This window comes from Colletes latitarsis, chromosome 11 (assembly GCF_051014445.1).
Source record: "Colletes latitarsis isolate SP2378_abdomen chromosome 11, iyColLati1, whole genome shotgun sequence".
NCBI lineage: Eukaryota > Metazoa > Arthropoda > Insecta > Hymenoptera > Colletidae > Colletes > Colletes latitarsis.
This window is the reverse complement of record NC_135144.1, coordinates 12554183-12574630: the sequence shown is the minus strand read 5'-3', so window position 1 is coordinate 12574630 and position 20448 is coordinate 12554183. Positions and strand designations below refer to the sequence as shown.

The 20448-nt window shown below is 37.0% G+C and overlaps 1 protein-coding gene across 4 annotated transcripts in view; it reads left to right on the top strand.

The window, feature by feature from the left end:
• Positions 1–20448, top strand: part of LOC143348188 (nucleolysin TIAR) — a 647185-nt gene that overhangs the window by 267133 nt on the left and 359604 nt on the right. For all 4 annotated transcript variants that reach the window (XM_076778154.1, XM_076778153.1, XM_076778160.1 and 1 more), the window contains one exon: positions 19229–19286. In XM_076778154.1, the coding sequence (XP_076634269.1) occupies positions 19229–19286 (58 nt within the window). The remainder of the gene's footprint in view (positions 1–19228; positions 19287–20448) is intronic.

Sequence of the window (20448 nt, the reverse complement as noted above, 5' to 3'; positions counted from 1 at the left end):
TATTAAAAGATTGTATCCTATTGGTTTATTTGCAAATTTAAAAATCGTAACAGAAGTGTTGTTTTATTAAGAAATAAAAACCTCAAAGATTAGAAAGTCAGAATGGTTCGACAGAAGATGAACTGGTCAACTAGAGTTACTCCTACTGGTATTCGTACACTATAATGATAATTCACTAGAAATGAAGAAGAGCTTATTTTATTTGAATTTAGTTGTTTTTGAAACTGTTATAAATACATATTACGTATTTATATATACGAATCATTCATTGAATTTAGAAAAATATTTATCGTTAATAACGCCTTTCATAAGTTGCGTCTGACCACATCTTGGCTATTCTACTTAAAGATAAGGTTAATGTATAAAAGAATTATTATTTAAAGAACACGATATTACGTATTTATACACACGAATAATTCATTGAATTTACAAAAATATTTATCGTTAATAACGCCTTTTATAAGTTGCGTCTGACCACATCTTGGTTATTCTACTTAAAGATACAACTTCTTAATACGTAGCTATTTGTTTTCAACAAAATATAGAGATGTATAAAGACGAAGATTAATCTAACAGCACAGAAAATTGATAGAACGACTGAAATTTATGTTTCAATAAAACTTCTGGTCTCAATAAGAGCTTAAGAGCTTCGTACACTATAATGATGATTCGCTATAAATAAAAAAGAACTTGTTTCATATGAATTTAGTTATTTTTGAAGCTAGTGCTTTTTTCTTGTACAAAAAACATTGTAGATGTTCTGTAGATTCCAAAGAACCACTAAAAAATTGCGTTCCGGGAGTAGAATACCTCCTCAGCTCGTAATCTCCGAATCGCGTCGCGAGTAGGAAGGAGATTTTCGCGGGGGCGGTAACGCAAGGAACGTCCCCGACGCTCTTTCGCCTTCGAATTGAAAGAATGTAATTACTGGAAGGATCAAAGTCAGAGGAGGCAACGTCTGTGAACTGTACGCGTTGACTTCGCCCTTCTTGTCGTCGCAGTCTCTCGACGCGGAATTTAAATATCGACGGAAGTATTCACCGTTTGACTTCGATGGCTGTAGCGTTCGCCACCTTTCGCCCCCAGCACTGCCAGTCAAAGACAACTCGGGAGCTTTTTCGTTTCGTTGTCATGTGACGAAACGGCGGGGAGGGGGGTTGGGAGGCCGAACTGAAGGGAAAACAGACGGTCGAGAGAAACAAAGGAAGTTATCTACCCTCGGCGCCCCCTCGCGTTTCCTGCCGCATCCGCGCACCGGAAGTGCCGTTAAACTACGCCACGGACAATTTACGGTTCTCGGTTCCTGCCTCGTTATCCCTCCGCATTCGACGAAATGCAAAGAAATTCACGCGCTCCGGCGAAACAGAATTTTTCCCCTACGATTGCATTGAATTAAGGCGGTGTTCGAAAGTATAGACAGTTTCGAAAAGAAACTTCACGTACTTCTGCCTCGTACATTGATCTATTAACGTTTATACTGTTACGCAGTGACAAATATTCACTGTTCCCAAAAATTCCTCAACCCCTTGTTTTACGATTTCATTTCAAGCAAATGTTACTTGGACTATTTAATTGATTACTGCACACGCAAGTATTGTAAATCAAATTAACATAGTTCGATTTTTATTAAATTTTCCAAGCTCCTCTCTACTTCAATTGCTAAACTATCGTTCCATATTAGAATAAAATGAAATATTGTGTTAATTTAAAAATAATTTATTCGAACAATGCCGAGACTCAGAATAGAATAGCATAAGTTTCGTAACAAATCGTTTGCTTAATTCTCTTTGATTACGTGGCGCTTATTGTAGAAATAATAAGCATGGTGTCTTCGGCTTACAATCTTACGAAAAGCGTTTCATTTGTTCGGGACGTCTTTGCCTTGAGTTCTTTCTTTAGAAACGGCGAGGAAAGGAACAATTACATTTATAATCCAAGCTATCTCGAACAACCGCAAGACGGAGGATCCCGTGTATTGAATGTAAAGGATTAGTTGTTGTTCTCCTTTTGAAGATGCGTCTGTAATAATGATGCTAGTTAGAGAGCTTCGGGCCTGTAATTCACCGAAAATCGCTCACATTTGGAGTTTAAGCTCGCAGCTAACGATAGATTAAATATCGTTCGCCGGTAACATGTTCGTTATTAAATACGAATATTACAATTTCGATGAAAACGATATTACTGCGTCGAACGCGGGTAAGGTTGTTTTTATATCCTCTTTCGCGAATAATTGCCGTTGCAAGGGTTTAAATGGTCTTTTAAACGTTCGTCGTCGAACGCGTTGATATAATAGTTAATAAAGCGCTCAAAATTTAGCTTTTGTATTCTATGCGCGCCAGAATGTGGAAAAACTCCGTCGATTGTGTTGGTAAGTCGATAAGCCGCTATTAAACGCTGCACCTCCATGTCGTTTTTGAGCTCGTCATTAACTCGTCATTAGCGCATTCGTCGTTTGTAGAGGTTTTTCACGGACTCTGGTACTGCTGGTAAATATCGGTTACCTTTCTCTGGGGGGAAAAGTCCAGCCACTCTTTACCGCAATTTAACCTATCTGTGAACCTAAGTGCAGCAAGAAAGCTGAAAAGTCTCACAAGAGCTATCTTTCATAGAATCTTAAAAACTGATAGGTTCAAACTTGTAGATCTTTTACCACAGCAAATATTCACCACAAAACATAATCTAAAACGTAAACACATTTTCTACTACGATATTTAAAAGTATATAAAACTACAATTTTATTTTAAATTCGAATATATTGCCATTTTTTGGAAATTAGGTATTAACATTTAACATTGAAAGTATTGAACAATGTCTGTGCCTCGAATCGTCTGGCAAACATATTTTACCGGAAGTAGCCAGTAGCTGTTTTTACGGGGACACCGGACAACTTTCCACGGGACATGCTTAACTGTTAATCGCGGAAAATACGCGTCTGGCGTCCACGTTTTCTTTTTCACCCGCTTCCTGGAGAGGATCTGAGAGACAGACGCGTTAATTGTCTACGTAGCTAACCGCTGCTATGGCTTCTGACATATAAATATATGGTACAGCATGAAGAGAGAACATAAATTTGTGGCGGGAAGCTGAAGCGGTTAGTCCACGCGAAACGAGCACTAAAAACAATTTTCATTTTTGTTTACATTTTAACGCTTCACGCGACGCGAGCTAGCACAAAACGGACTTAATAAAACAATCTTCAGTTCGGTCGGTGGATATTTTTATAAACTGTGGCTTCTGAACGCTTATTTATAATTGAAACTTATCAACACGATCGAAAGACTCATATAAATATAAACACTCTAATCTATATTTTCTCGTTCGATATTTGCAATCTGATACGAAATCCTTTATACATCCGAACGACGCTGTTGTTTATTTGTAACGTTCCTCTTGGAATAGAATTATAGTTGACTTTGTATTATTTTGATTCGATTATTATTATTCCGGGAACGTACTAGTAGCGATTCTAACTGTGCAATGCGCGCAAACGATAATCAGATTTTCCTGTGCGGGTTCAAATGTGGTCCATTTGTAATTAGAATCACGTCCAGTATTAGCTTAGCATTTGAGAAAGGAAACGACATCGAACGCAGGGGCCGTTGCTAATTTTCTATGCTTTTGCGATGCATAGTATCCGACGATATCTTGAAATTGACCAAGTCGGACGTCAAAAGATTATAAAACATCGATAGACCACCGTAGGATCACCGAACGTCCACTTGTGCCAATAATTTCGCAAAAAGCGTAATTTCAAATAAAAATATACAAAAGGGCACTTGCAGAAAGGACTACGGGAAATCAGGTACGAGTCGCGACGAGTGAAAAATGTACGCGCACACCGTGAGATGAAATACGAAATTAATTGTTCCCTTTTTAATTCGTGCGGTTAACTTTTGCCAGTTATAAGATATTCATTCGTACGCGTGGCGATTTAAAATTCCATATTGTTGCGGAATCCTTTATGGAACGGAGCTTGTAGGTTTTCGCGTAAAAAATTAAAAATTCTCTCCTGGCGAATTGCGAAAATGAGAATGAAATTTTATGGCGAAGAACAAAATTCGAGGTTGGCGGCGGGACGAGGGGAGGGGGGGAAGGAAGAACCAATTGCGAAATTTGAATATTCTATTTGGCACAATGTACTACGGAAAATGATGCAGCCGAAATGGAGTTGACCTAAAAAGTATATCACAAGTGAAGAAACTGGTTTATGTAAATCGTTCTTCAATCGCTTTGCCGATCGGAACGCGAGGATATATCGCGGTACGGTTGAAATACGCGAAACAACGGAAAAGGAAAAGGCGATGGAAAATCGCCGTTAATTCCTTGCTCAGGAGGGGGGGGGGGGACAAATTGTTTATTTCATTGAACGTAATACTTTGCGTAAACAACGGTGGTCCAAAGAATTCGTACAAAGAAAATCAACCGAGGGAAAGAATTTGTCTCCGTCGCGATGATGTTTCGCGAAGAGAGGACCCATCCCCGTTCGAAACGAAACAAATACTGACAAATGCGAGAAAGTAACGGTGCGTTCGAGCGTCGGGGACGCGACATAGTTTCCGCAGAGTTTAATTGAAAAGGAAATGTGCAATAGTAAGCTCGTTCGCCTCAAAGGGTTCAAACGGGACGGCCGACAAAAGCCTTGGCTGTCTGCAAAGCGGGTAAAAAGTAAGCGTACGCGAGCGAGAAACGTCACGGTTCTTTCTTCGGGTGAATTTTTAGCGTTAAACCGTCGGTGACCCGCGTTAAACACAGTTTGGTCATAGTTGAGACAGTAACGCGACGACGAGCGATGCGCCACGCATTCCTCACAGAAAGCACGTATTTGCGCGCTAAGCTCTCGAGCAAGAAAGCTGGGGCATGCTTTTGGTACGAGCCTCTCTTCGAAAGCACCCATCCAATGGAATGCCGCTCCGCTTCAAGTGGCTGCTTGTCCCCCGGAACATTCTAAACGCCTGACCGGGATCTTCTTTCTCATCTAGCCACCTAAACAAAGACCTATCTGTTTTAACGGTCGTAGCTTTTTGGAAACAACCTCCAGTGGACAGTTGAGACGTTAAGATGTGTTCAGCCGTGTGGTATACTATGGTTCTCAGAGTCGCACAAGGGCAGAAATAAAAGAAATTATAGTTTGGGCCACGATATAGCGAGGTCGTAAATTCCAGTAGATGTCAAAGTTTACACGTTTCAGCCCCCGAAACAAGTGAATTGACAGAAATACGAGCAGCTACGGGCCTTAGACCATAGTCAGGGTCGTACGAAGAAATGTTTTATCTAGTGTCGCCATTTTTAGAGGTATAGTCCGGGCCACGATATAGCGAGGTCGTAAACTCCAGTAGATGTCAAAGTTTACACGTTTCAGCCCCCGAAACAAGTGAATTGACAGAAATACGAGCAGCTACGGGCCTTAGACCATAGTCAGGGTCGTACGAAGAAATGTTTTATCTAGTGTCACCATTTTTAGAGGTATAGTTCGGGCCAAGATATAGCGAGGTCGTAAACTCTAGTAGGTGTCAAAGTTTACACGTTTCAGCCCCCGAAACAAGTGAATTGACAGAAATACGAGCAGCTAAGGGCCTTAGACCATAGTCAAGGTCGCACGAAGAAATATTTTATCTAGTGTCGCCATTTTTAGAAAGCTATTTTTAGAGGTGTCGTACAGGTAAAGGTCTTACTCAAGTCTTTAATATCTTAATTTACCTGCTTATAATATATGCATGTAGAAAATGAAAAAAGATAGTGCAGTCACGGACACAGAAAGGCACCCTCAAGTAAGATGCTCCATATTCTTTGAAAAACTGTTTTCTAAACCTTACAATTACACACGTGATATATAAATGATAAATTTTTATTTTACCAATTTTAATTCAAACTAACAACTTTAATCTTTTAAAAAAGTCACGATCAGTTTCCTTAAAGAATCGTTAGTAAAATAGAACGTAAAATTCCTCTGCACGTGCTACCAATTTTTGTGAACGTAGCAAAGTTGATACAGCACATGAGTTCGAATTCTGTTCGAAGAATCTTTTGCAGAATCTTTTTTTTAATTTACTTTTTAATCGTACGCTTCAATATAGTGTTTCACTTTTGACGGATCTTAAAATATATATATTTTTTAAAAGAATTTAACGCCTGTTCTGAATATGCAAAATGCGTGAACCTAAACGAAAGCAGTCGAAACATACAAATTTTATGCACCACCTGCATCAAATAAAAGCTGTATTTTTACAGATACGAGATTTTGGATTCAACTCTATCGGGAAAGTCACACGATTCGCATCGATGAAATTTGAATGAATTTCTGTTAACCGAAAACATTGTACGCACGAGGTCCCTAAAATTTTTACGTTTCTAGTATTTCGTATGTTCAAAGTAAACACTAAATTCGTTGTTCAAAAAGATATACTTGAGATCAGTCAAAAATAGAACATTATATTGAAACGTATGATCAAAAAGTAAATTAAAAAAAAAAGATTAATTATTACAAGCCAAGTCATATTTTATTAAATAAAGATTGTTTCTAGTTTTTTAAGCTTTACCAGTGAGCCAAACCCGATCAAAAAGTCAGCCCTTTCCTCTACTTATTAGGTACAAATAAAATTAATGCAAAAACATGAAGTTGTATAAGGTCCAGGGAACCTAACAGGCACATAAGTATACTTGGTATACTTGGAAATGAAAAAGCTGATTCCTACGCAATACAACTAGCATAACAGTGGGTAGAAACAATTCAGAGAAACTTAATGTCCAAGAAATTGGCGATGTAGTTTGTCCAGCAAAGTGCCGTTTCTAGTTTCTTCGATATTGCTTTCAATCGAATCGAACAAAGTCTTAATCCTTTCCTTGAGACTGTTCTTTGAAGCTGCTGGATGTTCAGAGTAAACTTTTGTATCGACTGCAACTCTCTGCCGTTGATATATAAATTTATCTAAACCCTCGGTTTTACAAGGCATTATTTATTTATTTATTATTATACCAATAAGACATCAGTGTACAATGTAAAAGATATTTCTTCGGTCGAGATAGAGAATAGAGCTTATAGATGAAAAGAGAAACTAATAGAAATAGTATCATATTGTTAACATGACATAACTATGTGAACAAATCAGAGAAAATATACACTAGAATGCATAATTATAAACCCAGATAGATGATAACCGTATTGCGACACGCTTAAGAGATACGAAGCTCCATTGAAGTTACTTTTGCCTCTTTTCCTACGATCCCCAGAGCATAGTAAAACTGTTACGTTGATTATGTCACACAGTAAAACGTCCTGCAAGGTTTAATTGCAAAGTACACTACATATAACGCTCGCTATTAATTTGATTTAAGAATGAAGCCATCAAACGTCATTTTTCGATGTGGATAATATTTTGTCGCGTGTTTCTACAAAATTAATTATGTACACTATTAAAATACGGCTCGTTATAAAATTTTCGCGTATTAATAAACCCGTGCAAAATTTCATACGAATTTATCGAGCGTCCAGAATTCGTTGCCATTTATGGCATATACTCTGCCAAGCACAGGAATAAACTACAGAAAATGTATGATACTCGAAGTGCTCTTAAAGCACATGGAAATTGCGTACTTAATTTACAAACAGACATAACTAATCTGAAACCGGATTACGGTTAAATAATTTTGATATTTAAATTTGACCGCGTTTAGCAGTTTACTCTTGAACACTACTTCCTCAATACGCAATTATTGAAGCTAGCATATTCAGTTCCGACTGTGTACAAATCAAATTTGATGTAGAGGTTTCGCGGAATGGACGTGCAGCTAGGAACCCCGAGACTCGGGTCAGGTTAGGATGCTAAAATTATGTTGCTGTGTACGAACCTTCGAAATCCCAGGATCACCAGAGAGTATCCTACAACCCACGTGTCTTCGAGATCTCGAAAATATCGACAAAAGCACACGTACCGCTAATAAATTACTTGGAAAATTAATATTGCATGCTTACGTAGTTCTCAAAGTTACAATGCCATGCAAATAAGTACACAAATCCATTAAAAAAGTAACCTTCAAATATTCGAAACTTGTCGACCTAAAAAAGAGTTATGGCTGCTGTATAATAATAACAAACTTTTTTTATTATCACTGAAAATCTCGATGGTGGTTGCGTGCGTTGATCGAGATCTGCATTCTAGAACTGCCCCGAAAACTACATAGTTTTTTGAGATCATAGCGTGCAACGTTGCAGACGAACTGTTATTCAGATGTCTTAGATACGATCTTCTCGAAGTTCTAATTTTAATTTTATTACGTCTTATTGATGTTCCTAATATTAAGGTCATAATTTCAAAATTTTTTAAACACACTATACAGTGGTATACATAGTAATTGTACCATCTTAAGTTTCGTAGAAAGAAAGTAATAATATTCAAAGCATGAGGGGGGATTATAGGTGACGTATGGTGTTATACAGGGTGTTCAGCAACCCTTGGGTAAAATTTTAATGGGTGATTTTGAAGGCCAAAATAAGACGAAAATTAAGAATATCAATTTATTGATTCATACAAAATTAAATTAAAAAATTTCAGATCATTCTGAAAAAATTATTTTTGGCTGTAGAGGTCAATTACAATCATTTTTGGTGAATACATGTACCTCCGAAATTCTTTGCACTTTCGAGAAAAAAATTCGAGAAGGTATGAAATTTTCGATGAAATTAAAAAATTTCAAATCGTTCTAAAAAAATTATTTTTAGTTTTAGGGGTCAATTATAATCATTTTTGGTCAATAGATATACCCTCGAATTCCTAACCATTTGCGAGAAAAAAATTACTTACCGAAAATATAATTTCAGGCCAGAAATGTCTCTCTAAAATTTCAAGCGTATCTTTAAAACGTCATAACTTTTGAACGGATTGAAGGATTTTAATGTTTAAAAAAGCAAATAACGCGTATTTTAGTGAGGAATATGTACAAATCGCAAAAATATTCGAAAAGTTGGTCCTTGACCCCCTAAAATGAGAAAAACCCCATAAAAATGGTTCAATTTTCAAACAGCCATAACTCCTGCAATTGTGAATATATTTCAGTGAAACTTTTTTTTGAAGTAGAGCTCATGAGTACCTACAAAAAAGTATTAGACAATTTTTCTGTAGAGTGTCAAACAAAAATACTAAAAATGAAAAAGGAATTTTTAAGAAAAATCGACAAGGGGTAGGTGCTTAAATTTTTCGACGAAAAAAAAAATTTTTAATTCATTCTAAGAAAATTATTTTCGGTTCCGGGGGTCAATTGCAATCATTTTTGGTCAATAGACATACCCTCGAAATCTTACCCACTTTCGAGAAAAAAATTCGAGTAAGTACTGAAAGTTTTGGGTGAAAAAAAAGACTTTCAAATCGTCTTGGAAAAATTATGTTTAGTTGTAGGGGTCAATTGCAATCATTTTTGGTCATTATACATACCCCCGAAATCCTACCCACTTTCGAGAAAAAAATTCGAGTAAGTGCTGAAAGTTTCGGGTGAAAGAAAAAGACTTTCGAATCGTCTTGGAAAAATTATGTTTAGTTGTAGGAGTCAATTGCAATCATTTTTGGTCAATAGACATACCCCTGAAATCCTACTCAGTTTCGAGAAAAAAATTCCTTACTGAAAATATAATATGTGGCCAGAAATGTTTTTTTCGATTTTCGTCTTATTTCGGCCACCAGAATCTCCAATTAAAATTTTTTCCCAGGGGTGGTTGAACACCCTGTATCTTCGAGTGCAAATTAAAGTAATAAAAAATATAGTATACATAGTAATTGCTCCATCGTAAGTTTCGTAGAAAGAAAACACTAATATTCAAAGCATGAGGGAAGGAGATTTTATGTTATGTATGGCGTTACATTTTCGAGTGTAAATTAAATAAATAAGAAATACAGTACACATAAAAATCGCGCCATCTTAGGTTTCGTAAAAAGAGAATACTAATATTCGTAGCATGAGGGAGGGGAAGAGTGGACTCGAGGTGACGTATGGCGTTATATCTTCGAGTGTAAATTCTTCCGGTACGTTGAGATCGAAAATTGCAGGAGCGGATCTCCCCAACACTTAGCCCCCACCCCCATGGTCGACGTGCGAGCTATAGAATACGCCGTGAATTTCTTAGCCAGAGTGCAGGTTGATAAACCGGCGCGATCTGCGGGAAAGAACAAACCGAAGCCACTTCGGTGTTCAGGATATATAGGCCCGGTCGGATGGGAATGCGGATGTGTACGGTGGTAGTAATACATAATAAGATATGAACGGAGGGTGTACGGCATAATCATATATCATAGGCTAGTGCGGCACGGCGGAGTATTCCTCTCAGCTCTACGACGAGGACCGCACACCACTGCAGCGGATACAATCACCACCTCCACCAACCACCGTACGCGAAAGGACTATAATGCAGGTTCTCAAACTTTCTCGTATCGCGAGCTTCCATTATCTTATGGAACCAAATCCCTGAGTTGTCTGTCCAGTATTTTTCATAGTTCCCGAGAAACCCCCGAATTTCGCTTCGTGGAGTGAAAAACCTAAAGAATGCATAATACAGCCTCCCTCTCCGTGAAGCACATTACTTAATTTCGAAATAAAACTACTATTTTGTTTTGATAGTTACAGTGTATATTTTTATTAGAGCTACTACAGTAATAATTCTTAAAATGACGTGGTTCGTAAGTTGAACATTTCCATACCTTTCAACTAGAGGGATTCCCCTTCGAGTCAATGAAGAGTGAAAGATTTATATAAAAACGATATCGTTGTGTATATCTGCTGTGATATTCATTTTAAGAGTGATTAAAGCAATATTAATTGGTTTTCTTTGTTACTTCGAATAAAATAATTCTCCTACATATGAATGCAATGAAAAGAACACAATTAAATTTTATACAATGTATAAACGCAATTATCCTGTATCGTAACACAAGCAGAGGAACAAACGATCATAAACACTGGCGTTTACTCTTATTGCGGTATACCTAAATGTCAGTAACACCTTTCTTAAGCTTGTGTCACAATATAGCACGCAATAAAGTTTGAAGAGGATAAAGAGGAAATTCAGCTATGGATCGATATTAGTATTTTTATATATTTACAGTATGTTGGGAAAGTAAATAGACACGTGCTCGTGACCTGGTAGGTTATAGTTGCTTTGGAGTGGAGTGGGGATCCCTGCTCACGAGTTAGGTTCTTCTACTTTTCTGATCGGCGCAGGCGTAGAAAAACTGTCCCCTCTACGCTTATAGCGCAGTGGTGGGACCAAGGCCCTCGCTTGGAGATCTAACTACGTCATAAGTACGTACTGTGCGTCTACGAAAAGACGTCGCGCGAGACAACGCAGAGGCAAGGGTACTATACTATAATACTATGTAAACATGACCGTGCCAGCCAATAAGGACAATGTGTGTGATCGGTGGCCAAACAACGTGATTTTAAAGTGAAGTGGGCTTCTTCTTGTAGACGTGGCCGCGTCAGCTAATGAGGACAGTATGTGTGATCGGTGGCCAAACAATGCGACTTTAAAATGAAGTGGACTTCTTCTTGTAGATACATAGTATGTAGTGTGGAATGCGATGGTGAGGGAACCAGGTTGTGACTCCTGTGGTCCACGACAGAGAAGTTACACGTAAGTAGAAGCATAGATCTACTACCACAAACGAGGTATACGAGTAGGCCTTACACATTATGGACTTCCGTGGCCAAATCTGACTACTATACTGACCTGAAAATACAGTAGAGCTCATGGATACCTACAAAAAAAGTATTAAACATTTCTGTGGAGCGTCAAACAAATTTATTAAAAGTGAAAAACAAATTTAAAAAAGAAATTGACGGTAGGTGTAGATTCGACGAAATTAAACAATTTCAAATCGTTCTAAAAAAATTATTTTTAGTTTTAGGGGTCAATTATAATCATTTTTGGTCAATAGACATACCCCCGAAATCCTACTCAGTTTCGAGAAAAAAATTCCTTACCGATAACCTAACTTCTGGCCAGAAATGTCTGCCCGAATTTTCATGCGAATCTTTAAAACGTCATAACTTCTGAACGGATTGGACGATTTTAATGTTTAAAAAAGCAAACTACGCGTATTTTGGTGGAGAATATGTACAAATCGCAAAAATATTCGAAAAGTTGGTCCTTGACCCCCTAAAATGAGAAAAACCCCATAAAAATGGTTCAATTTTCAAACAGCCATAACTCCTACAATTGTGAACATATTTCAATGAAACTTTTTTCTGAAGTAGAGCTCGTAAGTACCTACAAAAAAGTATTACACAACTTTTCTGTAGGGCGTCAAACAAAACTACTAAAAATGAAAAAGGAATTTTTAAGAAAAATCGACAGGGGGTAGGTGCCTAAATTTTTCGGCGAAAAAAAATATTTCAAATCGTTCTGGAAAAATTATTTTCGATTGCAGGGGTCAATTACAATCATTTTTTATTAATAGACATACCTCCGAAATCCTACTAATTTCCTAGAAAAAAATTCGAGAAGGTGTGAATTTTTTCGACAAAATTAAAAAATTTCAAATCGTTCTAAAAAAATTATTTTTGATTGCTGGGTCAATTATAATCATTTTTCGTGAATACTCATGTCCCGAAATCGTACGCACTTTTCAGAAAAAAATTTTTTACGTAGTCGGTAGGTGGACAAATTTTGCGGCGGAATTAAAAAATTTCAAGTTATTCTAGAAGTATTATTTTCGATTGCGAAGGTTAGAGGGGGGTGGATATAAGACCATAACACATACAATAAGCAACATTAAAGACAAGAACAAAATGAGGGGATAAATACATTTAAATATGTATAAGACTTAAATATGATAGGTGAATGTCTTAAAATAAAATTATTTTATATTTCCAGTGGAATTTATCGATTGGTGCCCAATTCTGAACCGTACAGCTTTTATTCCGTTAAAAAACAATAAAGTTTCTTTAATTTTATTTTCTATTTCACTTTTATTTCATTCACTTTTTATACCTCGTCTGTGCTATTACTACATAACCGCTTGCTAGTATCTACTATAACAACAGTGACCTGACACACTGGTGTGAGTATCCATAATACGTTAAGTTCCAAAAATGTTTGGAAAAATATTTTTGGGCCGACTGATTATGACCTTCGTATTCAATTAATATTAAAATTTAACCCTTCATCCATAATAAAACGATTTTTCATAAAATAGCGTGCATTGAAATTACATATCGCAAATTTGGTATTACTTTAATATTTAAGACAAAATTGCGTTTACTAGATAGTCAAATTTCTAGTTTGTCTGAAATATATTCGTGACATTGAAAAAGATAAGTCACAAGGTATAATTAAAGCATTAATGTCCATAGAATTAATCTGTCGAACATATTCAGATTTAAATAAAACTATAATGGTAAAACATTTTATGCCAGAGATTCAATAATATTGTGATCGGCAGTTTGAAAAAGTTGGACCGAGCAGAAGACCAACGATTAACCGAATGAATTTTTTATATTCAGGAAGCGCAAACTGAGATTGGGAAACAGAATTTATTAGCAGTTTTCAAACTCTGCCTTTCAAACTGACAGACTTTCAGGCGTACAGTAATTTAAGTTGAAAGATTGTGAGCAGAGAGGTTAGCTCGAGAACTTTATTAACCTTTTCTTTTCCTTTCGCCGCTCCTCTGTCTCTGCTAACAGTTCGTTGGTCAATTTTTAAACCAGTCTATATAGTTTCACAGAATTACAATCGATTGTCCAACCTCGGCACAGTTTCCCACGCGCTGAAACGCACACAGAAAAAGTATTTCCTTACGTCAACGTTCCCTCTATTCTACTATTTATTCATTGATCAAACCGTTTACCTCTCGGTGGCGTGCGCCCGGCAACTTTCCGTTCTTGTTCAAAAAGTTAGATCAACCGAAACCCGGGTAAACTCACACACGTCGTGACACACGTGTGCGCGCCCACTGGCTGCTTAAACGATTCTCGTCGAAGAAGAACCAAAGGAGTGCAAAGGAGCAAGCATTAATAGTACATCGACTTCTACCGGAGTCTTTAACGCGTTTAAAGTAATTTTTAAAGAAACAACCTTTGGTAGTCGCCACCATCTGTGACTCGAATTTCTTAGGCACCAAGAAACTTTATTTGCTTACCAAACAACAACAAATTTTTGGTTTTAAATCTGGTTTACAGATTTTTTCTTAATTTTGCCTTATAAAAAAAAAAAAAAAAATAGTAACGTCGTTTTTCTCATACTGAAGATTCTATTTGCGGATATTATAACAGTCGGCGTATAACAGGAAGAAGCTGGTGCCGCTTTCCAATGTGCAACCGCTCAGTTTCACTATTATTTCCGATAATCGACGTTCCACCCTGCTCGTTCGAGAGTTTTTCTTCCCTCGAGCGACCTCGAGGCATCGACAGACCCGATCGTAATTTATGAATCGTTAGGAGGGATCGTCACGGCGTTTAGTAAAGGCTCGCGACGCGAACGGCCGCGAAAGCAACCGTGTGTCGCGTAAATTCCTTACGGTACTATTTTTCGTGACTTATTACCGCAGCAGGCGAGAAACGTCGTTGGTGCCGCGACGACTAATGGCGCCATGTGGTTGGAAAATAAGAAGGTATAAGTTAGGAAACGTACAAGCAACCCCCGGGCGCAGGGATGGCTGCAACGGACCGTAATGTCGGACGACAACGGAAGAAGCGGCTTCCCTTCATCATGTGAAAGTCCGAAACGACCTTACGCCATTAAATGTACTTATATAAGATAGTAGCCGGTGGCCCGGCCGTGCCCGCATCAATCACGATAATAGGACAATAAATATCTGACCGACAGGCGACCGGCCAGTTAAGGTCAAAAGTGCACCAGCTTGCAATTTCTGCCCGATTTCCTGGCGATGCCTGCGGTCAGTCTGCAATATGTAATTGGTCCCCCTCCCCTAAGGGAGTATTCTACTCTAAGATCTCATTTTTTTGCTCTTCTTAAATTTGTGAAACGTAAATACGTATGTGTGCAATGCGTCGAAATTAAGAAACTTATTTTTTCTTGTAAAAAAAAAAATGGAACTCTAGTCTACAGAATACCTTCTTAAGAGTCACTTTAAAGTATCTAGAATTTCCGTAAAAAAGTGCGAAAAATGATTGAAATTCTTGAAAATAATATTTCAAGCGCAATATTTATTTATTTGCGGGCAAAGATTGATTTACAAAAATTGTTAGTTCATAAATTGCAAAGTTACAAAAGCTATATTAAAAAGCAGATACAGAGTATTTATTAACAGTAGTGCTAATGCTAGCAATAGTATCGAAATCAAGTAAACGAGATGTGTAGAGAGCCTGAAAGATTTTACAGCATAAAAATGTACACTTAATAAGAATACTCAGTTTCCTAGTTACGAAACAATTTATTTTTCTTTGGTGGAACATCGTTCCTTCACACATTTTGCTTTTCAGTATTTTAAAAATATCTGAATTAAATGAACGAGGCGTGTAGAAAGCCTGAAAGATTTTACAGCATAAAAATGTACACTTAATGAGGATACTCAGTTTCATAGTTACGAAACAATTTATTTTTCTTTGGTGAAACATCGTTCCTTCACACATTTTGCTTTTCATTATTTTAAAAGTATCTGAATTAAATGAACGAGGCGTGTAGAGAGCCTGAAAGATTTTACAGCATAAAAATGTACATTGATAAGAATACTCAGTTTCCTAGTTACGAAACAATTTATTTTTCTTTGGTGGGGTATCGTTCCTTAGAGCAGTCTTCTTTTCATTATTTTAAAAGAACAACGCGTAAAAACGGTCAACTTTGTAGTGTTCTTGCAGAAGGGACCCTTCGTTCATCGAGTATGGTCGCCTTGCGGGACAGGTAGCATAAATATGACATACGGTAGCGGTGGGTACGAGCCGCGTGAGCATTAACAGTTGAAAACTACGACATATAAACTTGGTTCGCCTCTTGTATAAACTATAAAAGGCCGGGCTGTGGGCCGACAGACGACTTCGCAACCCGGACTAACTATTAAAAGTTGCAAATTGCTGCAGACACACTGCGGGCCCCGACGTTAGCGTACCGAGCGTCTTGGGCACTCCTCCGTTCTGTCCTAACTTACTTACTTACCAGACTTACTTCCTTACTTACATAGTCACTCGCTTACTTACTTATTCCTAGCCCCCGTATTCTTTACCCTTGCCTCTTTCTGCGCCACAGTTTCCTCGCTTAATATTACTTGTTCATGTTCTTTCCTCGCATCTGCCGCAACTAGTCCGCCCGAACTCCCGAAAGGTGTAGCAGATATACTATACTTAGGATAACGAAACAAACTCGCGCCGACCAAGTATTATTTTTCCCATTTATTAAGCCCGAAACTTTGGAGGAACTCGCTTGGAGCAGCTGCCTACCCCGTTTACCATGATTATAAGCCGCTGGTTCGGTGATGGGTGTTGAGCCGATTATCGACTTATGATTTTCGACAGAAACGGAAATGAAATATTCATAAGACGATATCGACGGGAGCACGCGTAAATATTGTATTGTTATACGGACGCGTTAATCTGTTTGCTTGTAATATTTATACTGATTCGGAATTACAAACCGATGAAACTGATTTCATATTTATTCGACCGTTAGATTCCACCGTTAGGTTAACAGCTTTCATGTAGAGGGTAAATATTACTTCCTGCACGTTTAATTGTATTATTTGTTCAATTTTTTTAGCTCGTGATGGTATTCGAATTCTTCCAATCTACACAAAAATTTATCATTTTACAATATTCCAAAGTATCTTCCATGCCAGTGTTAGTGTGATATATAATAAAAACAAAAATATTCATAACATAAAGCCTTTTAAATTTGCAAACTATATTTAATTTTATGCATGTGAACAGTTATTTATGACAAAATATGTGTACTTACGAATAAGTAGCAGTACATAGATAAACAATAACACTCGAAACAGAAATGACAGTAGGAATAACTTTATATAATTTAGGCAGCGAATGGGTAAAGGGTATCTGAAATTTGTATCGATCAGTTGCCAAACCAATAGTTCACAAATACGAGTGGGTGTAATTCCGCCTTTCGTATTATCTAGGCAACTAAATTTTCTAGTGACGAGCAATTCGGTTTATAGAGGATCGGATTAGCCTTCACTTTTGAATACGGTTGGTCGTCCGTAGCAACAGGAAGCGGCACCACCTCCGAAAAGACGTCGGGTGGCGGAAATGGGACGTGTTGGATATCGTCGGGTCCTAACAGACGCCATAAACTGGATTCTTTATGCATCACGGTGTACCTAGCTCCCGATATTGCTGATATTCGATAGATAGTAAAAGTCATTTCGGTGAAACCGGTTGCAAGCCAAGGAAGGATGAAGTTATACTAAAAGGCGAAGCAATCCGAGGCCGAGACGAGTTTTCGCTTTATTCAATTTCAGCCGCGGGGAAGCGTTCCACAAAAATTGGGCCAATTTGTGTGAAACGTTTCTATGATATTCTTTAAAGCGAATTTAATTTTATATTGTGACAACATTCACCGTTTGCCTAGAGCGTACGAGACGTACGAAAATGTATCCTGGGGAGGATCTCTGGATTCTGTTAACACGAATAGTTCGTGAATCTTAAAAATTTTAACGAGTAAAATTTTGTAAATCGAAAGGAACGTAAGAGTAATTAAGACGTCGAAAGGATGAGCAAACTCCTTTGTTCCGCAGTGTGATCATCGGAATGGCCACCGCTGGATACTTATGGTAATCAATCCAGATGAATATTGGAGGTGCAGTATACGCTAGGACAGAGTCGAACCAGTGAAATCGTAAAAGCTTGCTACACTATCCGGTGTGTAGGGAGACATAATGGAAAAATAGTGTCACTGTGCGGACGATACATCGTCCGCCATATCAGTAGTGCTAATACGGTACAAGCAACCAGCGCCCGGGGTTATTGAATCGTTACTTCTCGTTCCCTTATCCGTCTACGCGATAACGCTGACATTCTCTCTACAATTAATCAGTATACTAAATTATTCGTTTCATCTACGACTTCCCTTTGCCAAGAATTCAGATAAAAAATATACTGAAACTGAAAACCTAATAGCGTAGAAAGAAAATAAAAATATGTAGTTGCCTCTGTACGCGATCAATCTGTTCACGTTCAATTACGAATATAATTTTTGATCTCTGATAGATTCTGAAATAACTGTAACAACTTATGCGGAACGCCCTGCGTATTATACTTTGAATTAGTAGGTCCACCGTGGCAGTTTTTGCGACCGCGGATGGGGAACTATGCCGACTACGCGATTCCGAATTCGATATAATGAAATGATAATTGAACCGAATTACGATGAAATGCGCGAATGGATGCAAAATACTCCGCGGTGCTCGATAAAGCGTTTACGCCGATGCGGTGCTTTGTTCGATTACTAACGCGCCGCAGGTCGTGGAACACTTTATAGGATATATTTAGGAACAGAAATGGAAAGCCACAACTAACTGGCGAAATAAACGCCGATAATACTCTTTAGCGTCATATCATTATATGCGTCCCAACGATACTCGTTTCATTTGCTCTATTAGTCGGCTACAGCCATACGCGAACCCTGAATTGAAAAAAAGACGACTACAAATTAGTTATAACACTTGGACAAAAATATGACACTTGACATTTTCTATATTTCAAATAATTAGAGTTGGAATCCCTGGTTTGAAGATAAAGGGTAAAAATATACTTAGGGATTCTTTTTATTAGTGATTGGAATAAAATTTGCAAACATGAACACTGGATTGAAAAGAAAACGACTACGAGTTGACTACAGTACTTGGATAAAAATATAAGACACTTGACATTTTCTATATTTAAAAGGATTAGGGTTGGAATCTCTGGCTTGAAGATAAAGGGTAAACATTTACTTAGGGATTCTTTTTATTAGTGATTGAAATAAAATTTGCAAACACGAACGCTGAATTGAAAAGAAAACGACTACGAATTGACCACAGTACTTGCACAAAAATATAAATCACTATATTTAAAATGATTAGGGTTGGAATCCTTGGTTTGAAAATAAAGGGTAAAAATATACTTAGGGATTCTTTTTATTAGTGATTGGAATAAAATTTGCAATTGGGACAATTACTGATTTTCTCGTAAACGAGTACACAATTTTTAATCTTTCTTATTTCCATAAATATTTTCCAATTTGTGTCGAATGATGTACCTCTGTTATTTAACTTAACGTATTTGCTCTTATTTGTTTCAGGAGATGAAAGTTAACTGGGCGACGTCGCCGGGAAACCAACCAAAACAAGACACCAGCAGTGAGTACGAAATTGAGTGTCTCGAAATTTATATTTTCTTCTTTTAGAATGTGATTATCTCTGTATAATTCTCACGAGAGAATTATTTGTTAATATTTCTCCCAGTAGACCCTTCCTCGGACTATTTTCTTTATGAACACTATAATCTATAAATATATTAAACATTCATATAAAGTTCGTTTCTTTTTTTTTTTTTCATTTTTTTCTGTTTTTTTTTTGTGAAAAACAGTTGTTTGTATACGAGTTTTACACGCTGAATTGTAACTTTTTCTGGAATTGTTTCATATTTGTGTGTAGTATAGAATTCCATTAAAACTTTGAATTAAATTTAAAAAAAAAAATATTGTTTTTCGAAAGAAAGAAACTTCTGTTAAAAGCTTTCCACTACAGAATATTTTCATTTTTTAACGAGAACGTCCGCGTGTTTTGAAAGTGGACGTTACGCGGATAATATTACCATTGTTTCGTAATAATAATCCATTATAATAAATATATTCGCAAATATTTGTGAATGTAATTATGAAAATTAGACGGTGACACGAATTCAATTATAATAAGTTTCCTTTGGTAATTAATAGTACATATTGCATGTTAGCTCATAGGATTGGGCTCTTTGAACCTAGATAGTATACTTTAAACATGTTCGAATATTAGTATAATTAAATTTTGTCCTTTGTGCATATATAAAAACGTAATTAAACGGGATACGATACAACCTACGTAAAACCATGCGATAGGTTACCCTTTTCACAGAGATACATCGTTAAAAACATTTCTATATTTGACATTATCAGAGACCTTGCATCAAAATAATTGAACATACTTGGAACACTCATATCACTTTTAAATATGATGATTTACATTTTGTACAATTTCTAAATCTACAGGGTGTGTCAGCTAGATGATGACTCGAAATAACTTGTAATTTGTTTACGAAAAAATGCTTCGTACAAATCTTCTTTTAAAAAAATTTTCTCTCGAAATAAGAGTTTATAAAAATTGGACTTCGTAACTTAAAAAATGAACGTAATATGCATATTTCGAAAAAATCTATTATTATTCGGGACATTTATTTTCCATAACAAATACTTTACGAGTTACTTTGAGACATATGTACATGGTGTATTTTGATAAATCACAGGTTCAGGGACGTTTCTACAAA